The 18,807-nt window shown below is 39.5% G+C and overlaps 2 protein-coding genes across 14 annotated transcripts in view; one reads left to right on the top strand and one right to left on the bottom strand.

The window, feature by feature from the left end:
- The window catches only part of LOC145552644 (uncharacterized), a 158,554-nt gene that overhangs the window by 29,466 nt on the left and 110,281 nt on the right, over window positions 1-18,807 (top strand). The gene's annotated exons all lie outside the window — the stretch shown is intronic.
- The window catches only part of grin2ca (glutamate receptor, ionotropic, N-methyl D-aspartate 2Ca), a 54,530-nt gene that overhangs the window by 26,779 nt on the left and 8,944 nt on the right, over window positions 1-18,807 (bottom strand). Inside the window, exon 2 of the mRNA XM_008416517.3 lies at window positions 9,664-10,114. Coding sequence (XP_008414739.2) covers window positions 9,664-10,098 — 435 coding nt within the window. The 5' untranslated portion in view covers window positions 10,099-10,114. The remainder of the gene's footprint in view (window positions 1-9,663; window positions 10,115-18,807) is intronic.

The following is an 18,807-nucleotide window of genomic DNA, read 5'->3' as shown; positions in this document are numbered from 1 at the left end:
CCCTACTGGCATAATCAAAGCTTTCTCTTCCACCTTAAATTGACGTGTAGCCGTCTGGTTGTTTTAACCTCTAAGACCAACAGCCTATAATCTAATGTTACAGAACAAAGTAAAATGGCTTAAGAAAAGGAATCTGATCAGCTGTGACATCTACCCATCACTTTCCAAGATCAGAATTTACTTCTAGTGATGCATTTAAAAGTGAGTGAGCTCCATTGGTTTAACTGCTTCTGACAGCGTCACATAAATCAACTGTGATATGAAGATAAAAGCTGTCAGATAAATATGGTAAGATGAAGAGGGCAATTTTATTTTTCTCTGAATTGTGCAGTGGAGTTGATATCAAGCTAAGCACACCGATATAACAATAATTATCTTCATACTAATGTTTTTTTACATAAACATATTAAAACAGCCACTGCAACTGTTGGATATGTACAGTAATATTAAACATCTGTGCTTTATGTTGTAGTTAAATGTGTTAAACACTCTGAGCAGCTGTTGAACCTACAGTTCACCCAGAAAGTATTCAAGCACCTCACTTTTTCCACATTTTATGTTACAACTTTATTTCATAATGTATTAAATGACTCTCCTTTGTCAAACCTCTTTGCCGAAATACCTTGTTATGACAATTTCTCATTTATGTCAGTATTCACCACCTTTGCTTGTCACTTCGTTGATCCACCTTTGGCAGCGGTTCCAGCCTCAGGTCTCGTTGAATCTGATGCCATTAGCTCAGCTCACTAATCTTTAGGCAGTTTGGGCCGTTATTCTCTGCTGTTCTTCTCAAACTCCATCAGATTGGATGTAGATGTCCGTCCATCATTTTCAGATCTCTCCAGAGTTGTTCAATCAGATTCAAGTCTCTGGTTTGGCCCATCTGGATCTTTCTCCAGATTTGTAACTTGAGACAATCTTGTCTTTGAAATCTACAGACAATTCCTTTGATTTCCTTCTCGGTGTTTGACCTCTGACCTGCACTGTCAACTGTGGGACCTAATATAGACAGATAGGTGCTATCCAATTCAAGTCCAATCAACTGAATTCACCAGAACTGGACTAAATCTAGACTTGGTTATCATGAACACCAGGATTTCTTTCAGTGTCCATCTGTAGGATGATTTGATTAGTGGAATTGAAACTGTTAACTTGCCTTTATTTAGTATTTTATAAATTTTATTGTTGAACTCACAGTTTTTGATTTGGTAACTGGTACTAATTGTAACACAGTAACAGTCATCTCTGTTACTCCTTTGTTTTATTTGTATTACATGTCCACCCACTAGGGGCACTGTTATGCCAGGAGCATATGTAATGGGTTTGTCTTCTTCTTCGTTTCTCTCTGGTTGTCTGTGCAGTGGATGCACATGGCGGAATAAAGCTGAGTAAAGAAACTAGTTGTTTCTATGATTTAACATTGGTAGCAGAGGATGGTTAGTAACTACAGGGTTCCGCCAACGTTTGAGGAAGGAAAGCCTTATGAAAGCTGGAAGAATGAAGTCAACATTTGGACGAGAGTTACAGATTTGGAGTCGAAAAAGCAAGCGCTGGCTGTCGCCCTGGCCCTGTCTGGAAGAGCGCGGGACACGGCGATGGAAATTCCGGTAGATGATCTAAATAAAGACACTGGAATGACAACGTTGTTCGCTAAACTAGATGACTTGTTCTTAAAAGAGGAAAAGGACAGGATCTATGAAGCATACTCAAATTTTGATCGGATTATAAAAGAAGTTAACATGTCGATGGCGGACTATATCATTGATTTCGAGCAGCGTTACTCACGGATGAAGAAATACAACATGGAGCTGCCTGACCCAGTTTTGGCTTTTAAGCTTTTAGACACCGCGTGTTTGGATGTAACGGACAGGTAGTTGGCTTTAACGGCATGCCCAGATGTAACATTTGCTTCAATGAAGTCCGCTTTGAAGAGAATATTTGGGGGGAAAAAAGGTGCGGCAGCAGAAGGCATTAGCCAGGAGTCCGTGTTTGCAACAGAGCAATGGCGGCAAAAAGGAAAGTTCTGGCGGCAGAGTCCCCATAAGAAAACTTCACAGCTCAACACTCCGCAGCCCGGTACAAACCCGCTGGATAAGTACGGACGACGGTCAAAATGTGCAGTGTGCCAAAGTACTTTTCACTGGGTTAAAAACTGTCCGCATAAAGCTGATAGTGTTAAAATGGCTGATGATACAAAAGACGTGGAAGAGTGCAATTTAACTCTGTACACCAAAGAATCAGCAACAGATGCAGAAATATTCATGACAGAATGTCTTGGCTCAGCAATAATAGACACTGCTTGCACTAGGACAGTTTGTGGACAAGAGTGGCTGGACAACTATAGTACTGTATTACAAAAGAAAAGTGTGAAGACTATGAAAGAGACAGAAACACAAAGTAACAGGCCCTTCAAGTTTGGAGATGGAAAAATCGTCTACTCCATAAAAAAGGTAAAGATACCTGCTAAAATTGGCAACACAAAGTGTAATATAGAAACTGAAGTAGTACCTGTTAACATCCCGCTGCTACTGAGTAAGACCTCATTGAAAAGGGCAGGGACTGTTTTGGACATGGAAAGGGACAGTGTAGTGATGTTTAATCAGCCTGTCAAACTGGACTTTACTAGTTCAGGTCATTACTGTGTAAACATTGTGGACAGTGAGAATAGAAGTTTCATTCACTCTGATAAGCTATTGCAAGCTAATGAGGAAGAAATACTGACTGCAACAGACAAGATGAACACAAGTGAAAAGATGAAAGTTCTGGAGAAACTTCATAAACAGTTTGGACATGCCTCTGTTGACAAAATACAGAGACTTTTGACTAATTCTGGCAACAAGGACACAGAATGTGACAGTCTGCTGAAACACATTGTGAACCAGTGTGAAGTGTGTCAAAAATATTGTAAGACCAAACCAAAACCTGCTGTCGGCTTACCATTGGCATCTACATACAATGAAACTGTTGCTGTAGATCTGCACGAACTTGAACCTGGGGTTTGGTACCTACACATTATTGACCAGTTTACCCGTTTCAGTGCTGGTAGTGTCTTAACCACCAAGAGGTCTTCTGAGATAGTCAGACGTTTTATTCATGATTGGATCAGTGTGCATGGCCCACCACAAAAGTTGTTCAGTGACAATGGTGGTGAATTCAATAATGAGGAAGTGAGAGACATGGCCGGTGTTGAAGTCAAGACAACACCTGCTTACAGTCCATGGAGCAATGGACTGTTAGAGCGCCACAATCAAACTCTGACAGAGATTTTGCTGAAAGTCAAAGCAAGTACTGGATCTGACTGGAGCACTGCCATGGACTGGGCCCTGATGGCAAAGAACTCTATGCAAAGTGTCCATGGATACAGCCCACATCAGCTGGTGTTCGGGCAGAATCCTAACCTGCCTTCTGTATTAATAGACAAAGCTCCAGCTCTAGAGGGCACCACCAAGAGTGAATGGGTTGCCAAGCACATTTCAGCCTTGCATGCTGCAAGAAAAGCTTTTACAGAAGCAGAATGTTCAGAAAGGATACGGAGAGCACTAAAGAAACAGATGCGGCACATAGACGAGCGATATGAAACTGGAGACAAAGTTTTTTACAAAAGAGTGGATTGTCCAGAATGGAAAGGACCAGGAGTGGTGATTGGTCAAGATGGTGCAGTCGTTTTTGTTAGACACGGAGGCACCTGTGTCAGGGTCCATCAACTCAGATTAAGGAAAGTTACTCATGAGAATGAAGAACCTCAGATTACCTGCGTTGAGAAGAACAATCGAGGACAACACACAGTGGACATCATTGAAGAGGATGTAGAAGGAGACACTATTGCAGTAAATCCTGAGAATCATCATTTGCTTGCTCCTGAAAATACAGAGGCTGAGAGACCGCACTCTGAGAACACCATCATAAAGACAGGTCAAATTGTGACATTCAGAAATCCAGAGGGTGTACCACAAAAAGCCAAAGTGTTGGGACGTGCCGGCAAAGCAACTGGGAAATACAAGAACTGGGTTAACTTGGAGCTGCTTGAGCCAGCAGAAGTGGCTGGCAACAGTGAGTCAGCTGACCTGTCACAGTTGGAGGATCTTCACATCCAGGCAGATGCTGAGGTTACAGATATGCACGAGGATGTTTTTGTTAATAAGGACATATCGTTTGATGAAGCAAAGGAAAATGAAATAAAAAGCTGGAAACAAAATCAAGTGTTTGAGGAAATTGAGGACAAAGGACAAAAGTGTGTCTCTACTCGTTGGGTGTGCACTCTGAAAGAGACTGAAAATGGAATAATGCCAAAAGCAAGACTTGTTGCACGAGGATTTGAGGAGCTACAAGTTTCTGACCTACAAAAGGACTCTCCAACCTGTGCCTCGGAGTCACTGAGACTCTTGGTGGCAGTTGTATGTCAAAAACAATGGGAACTTCACTCTATGGACATTAAATCTGCCTTTTTACAAGGAATGCAACTGTCCAGAGACATTTTCATCAAGCCTCCTCGAGAGGCTAATAGCACAGGTGTGCTTTGGAAACTGAAAAAATGTGTGTATGGTTTGGCTGATGCTTCACTGTATTGGTATAACAGGGTAAAAAGCATCATGATTGAAGCAGGAGGCATCATGTCTAAGGTTGATCCTGCAGTTTTCTATTGGCTGGATGAGCACAAAAATGTAACTGGTGTACTTGCTTGTCATGTTGATGATTTTATATGGGGTGGATCACACATGTTTTCAGAGTCAGTCATACCTCACCTGAGGTCAAAGTTTAATGTCGGTCGTGAAGCACACAATAGCTTTTCCTATGTGGGTGTAGATCTTGTTACTGAAGGTGAGAAAATACAAATACACCAAGAAACATACATTCAGCACCTGCAGTCCATACACCTCTCACCCTCACGAGCAGCAGAGTCCGCTTCACCTCTCACTGAGAAGGAGACAGAGCAACTTAGATCTAAGATAGGCCAACTTCTGTGGGTGGCAAGACAGAGCAGGCCTGATGTCATGTTTGATGCTAGTAATTTAGCATCCTGTTTCAAACATGCTACAGTACAGACCATTAATGAAGCAAACAGAGTTGTGTGTAAGCTCAAGGCCAAGTCTGTTGAATTGAATTTTCAACACCTTGGGGACGACAGTAACTTAAAGATGGTTACATTCACTGATGCATCTTTTGGAAATCTTTCAGATGGAGGTACTCAAGGTGGGCACTTCATTGTTTTGATGGGTGACAACGGGCGGTTCTCTCCCATTGCATGGCAGTCAAAGAGAATTAAGAGAATTGTCAGAAGCACACTGGCAGGTGAAACACTCGCCATGTCTGAGGGGATTGATAATGCCATTTTTCTTTCCGCACTCTTTTCTGAACTCAGTGCTGGTAATACTGCTTGTACTCCACCTATAATCTGTGACTGATAATTTCTCTCTTGTTGATGCACTTAAGTCAACTAAGTTTGTTGCAGAGAAGAGGTTACGCCTGGAAATGAGTTCAATTAAAGAACTGATGCAAACTAAGAAGGTTCATCAAGTGGTGTGGTCTCAAACAAAAGACCAACTTGCAGACTGTTTAACAAAGAAGGGAGCATCCGCAACCTCACTACTTAGGGCTCTTTATGAAGGACTTTGGATTCTTCAGTAAATTCAGTCATAAGATGTTTCACATTCTGTTACTTTGAGACTGTTCTGACAAAAATCTTTAATGGCTATGCTTTCTCATAAGTTTTTTTTTTAGAAAAGTGGGAGATTGTTACTCCTTTGTTTTATTTGTATTACATGTCCACCCACTAGGGGCACTGTTATGCCAGGAGCATATGTAATGGGTTTGTGTTCTTCTTCGTTTCTCTCTGGTTGTCTGTGCAGTGGATGCACATGGCGGAATAAAGCTGAGTAAAGAAACTAGTTGTTTCTATGATTTAACAATCTCTCTGTGTTGTTAAAGGTCAGTGATAATAACCTGATCCTTGCTGCCTGATGTGTAGATGTAGTGAATATAGAGTGAATGATTACCCAGGGCCTCACGAAATTAGGTACGGATCTGGTGAGGCATGTCAGTCTGGAAGCTGGTGCCGCAGCGGGGGTGAGGAGATTACGTTCGCTTTCCAACAGGGACGCTCCACATTAATAACACGTTCAATACTTTCCTGACAGGCAGCTTTAATGCCTTCACTAGACGGCATCTATTAACAGCTTCAAATTCTTTTACTGTCTAATTACCAGTAAAGAGCAGTGATTTATTTCAACACCTACCATCTTATTTCTTATTACACGTGTTTATTCTGCAAGTGATTGTGATTGATTTGCTCTGCCTGCATTTGAGTTAGAATTGCTTCAGTGTAAATGAGCAGCAGGAGACATTAACTGATGAGTAAAACCTCTTTCATTACCTTGGAGGAGCATGCTGATGGCCACACCACACAGCAGCTCTGCTAAAATGGCTGAAGCTGATGAGGGAGATGTCTGAAAACATGTGAATTATGGAAATCATAAAGATCTTACTGGTGTTTACTTGCTTCTAATTAAACAAATGAAGGGCAAACACCAACACTACAGGAAGTGAGGGTTATTTGAACATGATGAACTGAAACGTAAATTTTTTTGACTAAAAATGAAATAAACTTGTATGTGTTTCACTGATAAATGTTCACTGAGAGGAGAGTGCTTCCACCTTAACCTTTCATCCAGACTGCTGAAGGTTCGTTTTTGACTCCAGGAAACTCACCTCAAACCCTGTTAATGCAGATTAACTGCAAAATCATCTCTGCTCTTTACAGGACAACATATCTCTCCCATTTAGAAGCAACTTCTCCCTCTCTCTCTCTCTCTTTGTGGCATATGCTGTGAAGGACAGATTATGGGGAGAAAAACAGAAACTAAAAAAAAGGATTTGGTTCAAATGGGTGTGGATTACAATTCCCACTGAGTTTCTGGAGGAAAACTCCCCCTCAGGGCTGAGCTGTCTGGATCCAGGCTGTTTAAATGCATTCAGTTAGGAAATAAACATGCACTATTTAGTCCATTTTATTTAAAATCGGGTGATTAAAATAATGAGATACTAACAAAAGAACCATATACTGTCTCTGAATTTTAGATTATCTACTAATTTCACATTTAGTTAACAATTAATGATTTATTTGTACAGCAGATTTCAGCAACAACGCCGTACATATTGCTTTACATCGTTAAAACACAAAGACTTATAAATCCATGTCAAGCAAGAAAACAATTCATTGAAATAAGTAAAGAAATTAAACAAGCAATATTTAATAAAATAAATTTTTAGGGTTAGGTCGACATCCTTTTAAATTTATTACCACAAAACCATGGGTGCTGAAATGTTAATTTTTGGATAACTTTAATTCCTTAATAAAGTTAAAGTTTTCCCACCTGGTTAAATAATCATAAAAAATACATTGGTACTATGATCACCCAGTTTGGCTCCTTTGTTATAAACATTAGATTGGTCTGACAGATATTCAGAAAAACAACCAACACCTGAAACTTTGAGATCAATAATCTGGCCACAGGAAGTGGATCTGATGACTGATTACCAGAGCACAAATGATCAACCACTAAATGGCAAAAAGCAGCTAAACAGAAGTGAAGGCCTTTAACCTGACTTGGCATTACATTAGAGCCAGAACCGCTTACAGACAGATGTTGGTTAAAAGTAGATGCAGCTCGGTGTTGCTGGAAATTAGATAAACAATCAACATTTAAAGCAAAATAAGCTGTAAGGTCAGATACAGCCTAGCAGACGGCTGCACAAAGATCAGAATAAAAGCTGCTTTACAGAGAAGCTGGATTTCTTTTTATGGACAGGATAAACAAGTTCATCATTTGACCCAGTTGTCTTTTAAAAGTTCTTTATAAAACTGAAGACCAACTCTGCTCCATTTTTATCAGCTTAAAGCCAAGTTTCAGTCGCGCTGCCTCCAGCCGTCTCCTGAGTCTCCTGACTTCTTTTGTCAAGATTATCAGACAGATGAAAATGGATCAAAACAAGCTAACATCTCTCTCCTCCAGCGTAACTCTTGTAAACTCCCTTATTCAGAAGGTTTTAAGCATCCTGGAAAGCTTAGGGGTGACTAAACGTCCAGCCAGTTATACAACGTAATCTAAAGATTTCCTTGGAAGTTTAGATCAATCATAGTGATGTATGCATATCTTACGGTGCATAAATGTTGATTATTTTCACACTCAAAATTGATATTTCCCCCAGCCGTGTCCTATTCTACACCCTGACATCCACTGTTCCCTAAATCTTTTAAGATCATCAGTATGAACAAGCATTTCCCTTGGCATCACATTCCTCTGCCAGCCTGTCCTTCTGTACACATCTGTAGTAGACAACCAGGAGAAAGCCATTTTGAAAGGATTACTGTCTGTCCCTGTGGCTGATCCCTTTGTGGAGAGTATTTGTGCCTCCTTGATGGATCACTGCTGCTAAACCTCCCAGCTTCAAACCAAACAAAGTTTAAACACTCAAATGTGTCACAGGCATCTCTTGAGCCCTCTACCACGACTCCCTTCTCACACCATACGGAGCTGAGCTGATTTCAAACGCCACATTGATCATAAAGTCAAAGGTTAGATTAGATATGAGAGATTTCTGCTTTTCCATTTCCTGATTTCCATTAATGCATTTATCTGCAGACGGAGATTGTTTAAAGATTCATTATAGAAACAATAGAGTCTAATGTCAGTTATTTCAGCACATTCACTGTCCATATGGAAATAATGATGTTTGATGACATACATCATTAGTTTTCAGGGAAACGGTTTCCTGGCTGCTTTTGGGAGTGTAATTACAGTACAGTAGGCGTTAGACTGTTTGGAGTGATTGACTAATATATTACAACAGACAGAACCTGAACATCAGGTTCTAACTGGAATGTGCCCATAAGTAAAATGGCTCTGTTGAACCGACACACAAAGTAATTTACAGTTTATGGAGTAATTAATTATATACTCCATATAAGTATATATATATTCTCCATATATAAGAATATAGTGATATTAGCAGAAAGATGTGATTTTACCAGAAAACATATCTTAAAGAGAAAAGTAATTTTAATGAGAAACAGACAGTCATGAAGATCTGACTTCATGACACAGGTCAGTCTGTGTAGTTTCTTCTAAACATACACAGTTGTTATGAAAAATAACAGACAGTAGGGCCATTTCAAAGTCCTGCTACTAATAATAATTTGATGCTGATGTGTTAAAGAGTAAGTATTTTTTCAAGTATTAGGGATTATATAAAAGATGCTATTAAAATGTTTTGCTGTTTTTCACATAGGTGTTCTCCTAATATTACAGCTTTATGCGGGTAATAATAGAACGTTATTATCATAATTAAAGAAAAAGACTTAGCTTGCCCCTAATACTCTATTAGGGTTTTTAACAATTAATCTTCGAAAACCAAAAGTTAATTAACAGATTAAATCAACTTATCGGCCAACTCTTAGAACTAACGCTAACATCCACGCTGTTGAAGCATTTATGCTAATTGCTGCTTTTAGCTATGGAGGGAGACATGCCAAGAAAAAGTGCCTAGAAAACAACAGAAACCTCAAAAGTAAGGAGACATTTTAATACAGCAACTCAGCACATTGCATGCAACCCCAAATGGGTCTTCTTGGGTCCCGTCCCTTTCTTAACTTTGACCCTGACTGACCTTGTATGGCAGGACCACTGCAGAGCCGCCGCTGATACCCACAATGGGCACGGCTGTCTGTGTGGAGATGAAGTCCAGAATCTGTGCCACAGCCTCAGAGCCAACATTGTCCTCAAACACCACGCCGTGGACCCGGTTAGTTGACAAGGTGTCGCAGATCCGGGTGAGCAGAGCGCGTGGGTTAGTGTTGTTGACCAGCACAGTGATGGGGTTCACCTCCAGCGGCAGGTCCATGAAGTTTTCCCGGCTCAAGCGCCCCTTTATCTCCGTCTGGTAGGCCGGGCCGCTGAACACCACTGCTACGTTCACAGAGGGCACGGGGAACCCGAAGGGCCGACCCAAACAGGAGGGGGTTGTGCAGAACAGCAGCAGCAACAGCGGCAGCGGTGGCGGCCACCACAGGGAGTCACTCCAACTGCCCAGTCGAAGGCCCATCTCAGTCACCTACTGCCTGTAGAACGGGTTGGAGTAGAGAGAGGGGATCAAAAGAGGGTTGATAGATTAGATAATTTAAAATGATAGATTAGATCATTAAAAAAAAAAATATATATATATATATATATACATATAAGTTTTCTTAAAAAGTTTTCTTCACTTTGATTAAGAGGCTGCCTATTACTTTGGCAAACAACATTTTGGCTTTGTTCTGGTCCTTGTTCTAGTCTGAAATGTCCATTAACGAGGCTCAGAGTGATACTTTCAGACTGCAACCACATACAAGAGGGAGCTTTGGCCGGGCTGTGGCGTCTCAGGCCGGCAGCTGCCACCCTGCTGTTGCTGCATTCAGCCTGCCAACCCAACAGATGGTGTCCAGTGTTTAATGCAACAAATGGAGAACAAGGGGATTTAGAATATTTCTCTCGTGACAGTACTTTTGATGCTGTTACTTAGTTTTGTCAGCAGTTCCAGGCTTAATCACATAAAGGTTCTAATGCATGCTGTTCACTATTCTGATTAATGAGATGTTTTGTGGTATGGCGGATTTTTGGAGTCACTTTTCTGCTTTTCTTATGAGTTTTAAAATTAGGATTTATACTTTTGAGCAACTTGTATTTACATTAAAAGCTTGCAGTGAGTGGTTTATATTGTAGCCAGAAGCCAGACAGCAGTTTGTGTTGAGCTCCCAGACAGCACTGAGCTCTTTGTCAAATCTGTCACAGAAACGTTTGTGGCTCTTAGGGAGAGCTCTTCAATGGTCCCCTGTCACAGGACTCTGATCCACCATGTGATGGAATCCCATTGGGGTGAATATATTGTAATCCCTTGGTAATCCCTGCCAGGCGTCATGGCTTGCAGCTTGATTGCAGTGTAGAAACTTATCGAGATCCGGCTGCTGCACAAGGTAAAATGTTGTTTAGTTCTGCTGCTATACCTGTTCCTACGTTGCCTTTTAGCTATCTCACATCCTGAAATACAAATAACGCGGCCTTAAAGGCATGTGATTCTTCTATGCAGCCGCTTCTTTATACATGTCTTAACTCTTATTATGCACACACAGAGAGAACACTGCAGATTTATAAGACCTAGCACAATAACAAATGGGCTGAATATTTTTCAGCAGATGTAACAGGCACAAAAACTCACAGAAACCAATCAAATTACAGAAGCAACAGTTTGAATGTAGTCTGAGCCATGCAGATCCTTGAGGCGTATGTGAATGATTTTATATGCAAGGAACTGACAGATCTAGAGGACATAAGTGGTGGCAGTAAGAATGAGCTAACATGATTTAGGGCTGAGGGATACAATCTAATTTTGAATGCATTGAGGTGAAGAAATGGACGCTTCTGAATCGATTTACAAATGACAAACTTGATTATGTTGACGCTAATTGATAACCTAATTGTGAAGAATATACAGAGAGGAACTCTGAATCACACAAGTGTAGCACCTGGACAGTTTATTAGGACATGAGCAACTGCATCCTCTGCACTTAAGGACACATTCTTTGGACAAGAGTTGTACATGAAATCAGCAAGAAATATTTTCAAACATGACAAACTTTAGAAAGCATAATGTTTTTCTCCCATTAACCTTTTTTGGTCTTGCTGTGGTCCATGTGGTTCAGTATTTCTGTAGAGGATCTTAGAGGTGGGATGGCTGCTAATAATAATAATAATCTTGTAATCGAACAATAAAAGTTCTGCAGAAACTACTTGAACTTATTTATGAGTAATGCAAATACACAAAAATAACATTAAATCATCCTAATGCAACCCTAAAGCATTACCAATAGCCATTACCAATCTGCATGATGAACTTTACTCTATTTATAGAAACTAAAAACCAACATTAGCTATAAATAACTTAAATTTCCTCCTAACTCCCCTCAGCCACACAGTGTTGTTTCTACGTCGCAGTAAATCAAAAAATAAAGTGTGACAGATTACTGCTCAGGGATATATGTACAAATAAAATCCAAATAAAAAGGGATTACAGTTTATAAGTCTTTTTTTTCTTTCTGCTTCAGTGCCAGTTAAAGTACAGCAGTGTCAAACAAAACAAGCTTATTTAGCTGACACGTGTTTTTTCCTCCACATTGCTCCATGCCAAGTGTAGGATGGACAAGTTAAGCACTGAGTGGGAGTGCATATCCTGTTTCATCTCAAAGTAGTCATAAGATGGTGGATAGACCTGTCGTGATAAACGATAAATCAATTAATCGGACGATAAATTAAACCTATCGACCTAATTTTAGTTATCGTCTTTATCGTCTCTTCCTGCCTTTTTTTCTTTCTGTTGATGACACTGAATGAAAAAAGGCTCAACTCTGGTGTTCTCCACTGACCCTCCCTTCCTCATTTCCTTTGTCTAATGTCCAGCGCACATTACACGAGTTGTCGGCCCATTTTCAAAACCTCTGAGACACACATTAGCCGACTGAAATCCCAGGTATAACGGTTCGATCGGGTTCGATCGTGCCGTGTGGTGTCCAGCCACATGGGCACAAAATAATGGCTACAAGTCCAGTTAACTAATTTTAAAATCAGGCATTAATCAATGCTTTACTAGAATCTACCTGTGATGTATATGGCTATAGAGTCAGCATAAAGTCCTGACTGAATGAAAATCATTCTAACCTATTTATGTCACGTTAACTTAGAACAGCTGAAAACTTACCGGGTTTATCAACTGAGGTAGCAATTTGGCTCCAACTCCTCTCCTTGTCATTTCTATATTCTTTGCATGAAATGTTGAATAAATATTAATGTTGTTTCCACATATCATCTCCGATGTCTGCTGGACTTCGTGTTGCTCTATCTCACCTGTTTGGGATTCCCCTCATAATTTCCCCTCAGAAAGCAGGAGGAGAATCCGCGCTTTCTGATTGACTAGCTGTCACATTCAGCGTTAAGCTCCCAGTCGGGGAAAACCCCTGATTTAGATCCGAGCGGCTGACGATCTATCATAACACACCACACACTGCAGGATGATCGGTTACAAAACCGCAAGCGTCAATCTTGGAACGCCCAAAGTTCTAAGATTGTCATAAGGGGAAATAGGGGCAAAAAATCGTGTAGTATGAACTATTGCATTAGGTAATCGGATGTGCCCATCTTCTCTATCTAAATCTAGTGATTACTGAAGGATAATACAGACTTCATAATCGGCACTCTTTTGGTTAAATGCAGTATTTATTTCCACTTCGGCTTTATGTTGTTTAGTTTTTATTCAAGTACGTTTTTTGTAAATGGAGACTGAGAATACATTTTATTTTTGTTTTTGGTTGTTTTGTTTATTTAGTTGATCAGTTCCAGTGTTATGTGTTCTTTTGAAAATAAAGTATCTATCTATGGCAGGAAATCGCATGCATTATTAGTCATTTCCATTAAATCAGTGTCAAAAGGTTTTGAATCAATATTATTGTTTATTGCAATAATTTTTTAGACAATTTATCGCTCAGCAAAATTTGTTATCGTGACAGGTCTAATGGTGGACAAAGCAAGTTTTTTCTCTGTTATATGCCAGTGTTTAATTTAACACAAACAGGCTTACAAGTTAACTAAAATAGCTTCATTTAGCATCATTCTGGCCGAACTGGACTGTTTTGCAAAGAAGAATGATCAAAAGTTGAAACTGCCGCACATTAGAGCTGGTAGAAACACACCTCACATTCATAGGGCTGAATACATTTTGATTTAAAAGTCAATATCAATACTATTCCTACTTTATGCTGCTCTATCACAAAAAATCTTAATGACAGTGGAGATTTTTGTATGTAAAAAGAGAAGATGCCTTTGCTCATACAGGTCTGCTGGTGTTGGATCCGTTTAGAATAAGACACAATTACTGAGATCTGTTTGTTCCAGAGACATAAAGTACATGGTTTGTCTGTCCTGTATGTTTACTACCCCGTCTGCTTGGCTCTCGGTTCTTGTTGATCGTGTAGTTAGCAGCAGAAACAGGAGACAGGTTGTTGCTGTCGTCACAGCGCTGATCCAACCTGGATTCACTGTGAGTCATTGTGTTCCTGCTGACGCAAGCTGTGGAACACACTACCTCCCAAACCCTCATTTACACACACACTTACTTTATTATAAGCTTTGGCTCAACTTGTGTTATTATTAGTTACTATTATAAGTATTGGCTTATGATATGAATACAGTAACATTTGGTAATAATTCACAATTCACTTGTTTATCTAAAGCTATGGTAATTTTTTGTTCAGGCAAATAAGTAATTTAGTTTTCTTTGTAAATTAGAAAACATTTTGTAGTTGGTTGCATTTATTTATTTCTCTGAAAGGTTTTCATTTCTTTTCTCAGTGACAAAGAAGACAAATAAATTTCTCATATTACAAATTGTAACTCTAATTTGAATGAATTCATGTTGATTTTTCATTTCCTAGTTTTGCAATGTGTATTTTCCATCAATAGTGATAAAAAAGGAACAGCGGTGAGCCAGAAATGTACAAATTTTATGATGGTTTATAACTAAACTAAAATGTGTTTAAACTCTATACCAATACAAAGAGAAATCTTTAATTTTCTATATTGCTGATTTTTTTTAGGGCAAAAGATAAAATAAATCTTACCATTTTATATGTTATTGTCAAAACAAGCAAATTGTAGGCAATTCAGCCACCATTGAGTAAAAACATTAACTGAAGTGTTGCTTTCCTCTGTAGCATTATAGCAGTTGTGATTGACATGTGGTCAGTATCAATTCAATCAAAAATACGATAGAAAGTTTATTAATTTCACTGAGCTCTTATCTAGAACCGCACAGCATTCTGGGTTATGTAGGCAGAGAGAAATGAGCCTACATAACGGTTCGATCACACAGGTTGCCCTCTAAATGTTGTCCGTTCCACCAGGTCATAATGTTATGCCTAATTGAGGGCTACATTTTGTTGGGTTTGATGTTTTATGCAAAGAGGACGGTTATCTGCGTTGTTAGTAAAGTAAACTGTTAAAGGTGGTAGTTGTTTAGTTACCTGTCAGCCAGTGAAAATAACCAGGAAGATTATCAGCTGCTTCTTACTAACAGTCTGCTCTCTGTCTCAGACTCTGACTAATGAACATTGAAGATGTGCTTAACCCCCTCTAGTGGGAGACACACAGAGGAAGCAGCCTCTTCACAGAAGGAGCTCCCAGAGTTTTTTCATGAATTATTTACCAATATTTTCCCCACTGACATCTGGACACTTTGATAACTCCAGCAGGTGAATAATAACTTTCAGCTCATATAAATTGAAATCTTTTCAACTACAGAACTTGGTACACATTTTGACATTGAATATTGTATGTTTATAACCCGTCATCAAAAGAAACCATCTTTTTCTTCCTCGTGTGTATTTTTATTTGAAACATGAGCCCGTACCCCCATATCTTTGTCTTCCAATATTCTTTATCTTTTCTGTAAATCGCTAAATGATCCTGCATCTCTTCGAATGGTGTGACTTTTACCAGAGGAGGTATGACCTGTCATTTATTAGTGACTGCTGTCATTCTCTCCTCGTGACGCCTGCGGCTCATTAGCGAGTCCCTGCAGCGGTAAAAACATCTGGCTCAGAGGTGTGGTCTCATCTGCGCAGTGTTTAATTCCTGGCTTTGTATTCTGGGCATGAAGCCTGTGGCCGCACCTGTCCCATCCCGCTGTCACGTGAGCAGATTCAGCCATGCATCTGCAGTCTGTTAGGGCTGCGGTTCACATGCTGACAGAGTCATCCTCAGTGTCGTTATCAGTAAAGCTGCAGATCGGTCAGAGAGTCCACAGAGGCAGAGGTCACTCCACAATCAATCTGCTGCTGCCACTTTGCGACCTTTAGAAATCTGATTGAGAAATATGAGTTTTCTATAACTTAATCAGCCTCTTGCTCGATTTTTATTGCTTGAGTTAAGTTAGCCAAGTCATGAAAACAGTGAGTTCATAATTTCTCTTGACATGCTAAAATCACTTGGATTTCCTTACAATATGTCTCTAATAATTAGTCATTTTTAAAAACCAAGTACTTCTATTTAACTACTTGCCGACAGATCTGTCATGATAACAAAGTTTACCGGACAATAAACTGTCCTAGAAGTTATTGTGATGAACGATAATATTGTTGTTTTGAGATTTCCTTAAACAATATTGTCCTTCAAAAAAGAAGCTAGTTGACACCAAAGCACCGGACTGAAGAGTTATCATCCAGTTTTTGGTAGAAAGAGAAAAATTATAAATTATGCCAATGGAAATGATTGAGCTTAATTAAATTTATTATGCAAATAATTGATTTGATTATTGTGACAAGCCTACTTGCCAATGCCAATTGCCAATAAGAGTTTTTATTTATCTATAATGTAGTTATGTATTTTATATTAAAAGTTTCACACATCTCACACTTGATTTTAAGTATTCCATTAATGTAAAATAATCCAGTTCAGGTTTGAAGTATCAAGTATTTAACTTTTTAAACTAGAGCAGATTAAAGATGCCTAAGGTAGTGAAGAATTAGGTGGAATCAGTTGTTAGCCATTTCCCAACTTACGCTCCATGAAAATGTGTCTCTAACACGGTTGGAGACAAACTGACCATGGTGGCGGCTAGAAATCTCATACTTCGACTCTAACACACCTAAAAAACGTCAAAATCCCACATTATCAACATCAGATGATAGCTGGTCATCAAGAGCAAAGTATTGGGTAAGAAATTCTGTGATTTTTAAAAAAATGATCTTTTCCCATTTCATGGTCTCCAAACAGCCCTCCTCTGATCTGCTTTGTGCTTAAATCACACATAGAGCCAGTTCTTTCCTGCACGTGTTAACTTTCAAAAATTCAGTTGGTATCACAACTTGGTATCAAAACTGATGTGTTGGTTGGCATCACAACTATCACCTCAGTTGGTTGTGAAGCCTTTTAGATTTTTAAAAATATTTTTAAGCGTCGATCTCTATCCATCCATCCATTTTGTGTTAAAGCCATGAAATAATGTCAGAAATACACTGCAAAGAGTGGTGTGTGTGCATGTGTGTGCCTGTGTTTTTAGCCTTAAATCCCCACTTCAGCTTGCTGCACAGACGCTCTGTAATTGCTACATCACACACTTGAGCCGCAGCATTGGTTTACCACTGCAGAAGTCAGCTGATGGGCTGTAACTTCATTATTTGGTGGTCAGGGGCATAAAATTGAATTCATCTTTGCCCCCTTTCACAGAACACATGGAGACAAAGAAAAGTCCTGGCTTTAGTTGTCGTATGTTGGTAGCGATTGACCCAAAGAGGGAAAACCACCAAAGGTTATTGTTAAAGAAGCTTGCTTTCATATTTTTTATCCAACCACGTTAATGGAAAGTAAACCTGTGGTAGTAAATAGATTACCAAAACCTTGTGAGTAAAAGTTCTTTTAACGGACTCTGGGAGATTTGCAGCGTATTAACCCAATTAGCTCGCGACTTTTGGTCAGTAGCCTAAAATCTTCTTCAGAGAAAAGTGAATTATAGCTTTATATTGGAAATCCAAAGTCCTGGAGTCTGGAGGAATAGGGGACAGGCACAGAATCCAACAAGCGAATTTTACAGAACGTTATGCTTCCCTCTGCTGATGAACTTTATGGAAATATTAATTTCATTTTCCAGCAGGACCTGGCACCGTCCCTTCCAGCCAGTTGGACCAGTACCTGCTTTAATGACCACTTTATTTACCAATGTGCTTGATTGGCCAGCTGACTGGCCCGACTTGAACCTCATGGAAAATCTATGCAGGATTGACGAGACAAAGATGAGAGAGCTGAGCTGGTCATTGAGACGAACTAAAGGCTTTCAAAGACTAGTGGGAATCTTTGGGGACTTTACAATTTGATTTGAATACAGTTCAGAAAATTATAACTAGGTCTGTAACAATTCATTGAAGGATTTGAGGATGTTTAAAATTCCTCGAAGCAAATTATCTGACTTAAGTCTTTGTTAAATTATGTTTTACTATTTAACACGCTGCGTTCCAGCTGGATGACTATTTGTGATGTGCAACACTCACTTACATCGGTGAGTTGTTGACGAATGCTAAGTGAACTTGTCATTTTCAATTTCTTACCAGTGAAAGTGTGCGATATCAGTAATAGTTGGATTGCAATTGTAAGATGAAAGGATGGTTGCATGTTGCTTGAAAACATCTACATCCAAAAGTGCCTTCTGTCGCAGGTTTCAGTCAATGTGACATAATTTCCCGTGACACTATGACACTAGCAGCCCTTTCCTGGTAAACTCTTGACACTACATAGATGTGTTATATCTTTAGCCCAGTGCTGCCTGTCAGAAATCCCCCCTGCAGGAACGGACCGATCCGTTTGCAAATGCTGAATCAGATTATAGCCGCTGGACTTAAGCCAGATCATCAGCATCATCATAAAAATGCATCTCTATTATTTCAGTTATTCTTGTTTGATCTTGGGATTTTTGTCTAGAAGTATGTCAGATTTTGCTTCAGTTTAAATTTCTGATGTCTTATAGCCGCTGTTAGCAGAGCTTTATTGAAACGAGCTACAGCGCGGCGGTTCATATAAACATATATATATTTTTAGCTGTGTTGGGATTAAGAAAACAACTGTTGTGTTTGTTAGTGAGGCTGTGTCTGGCGCAGCTCCTGGCGCTGACAATAATTAACAGGACCAAACCAGTTCTGAAGTGCAGTCGACCAGAAGCCAAAAATTTAAATGTTCTCTT

The sequence above is a fragment of the Poecilia reticulata genome, chromosome 8, assembly GCF_904066995.2.
Source record: "Poecilia reticulata chromosome 8, P_reticulata-male-v2, whole genome shotgun sequence".
NCBI classification, from domain to species: Eukaryota; Metazoa; Chordata; class Actinopteri; order Cyprinodontiformes; family Poeciliidae; genus Poecilia; species Poecilia reticulata.
Note: the sequence above shows the minus strand (reverse complement) of the source record. Positions and strands in the feature narration are given on the sequence as shown.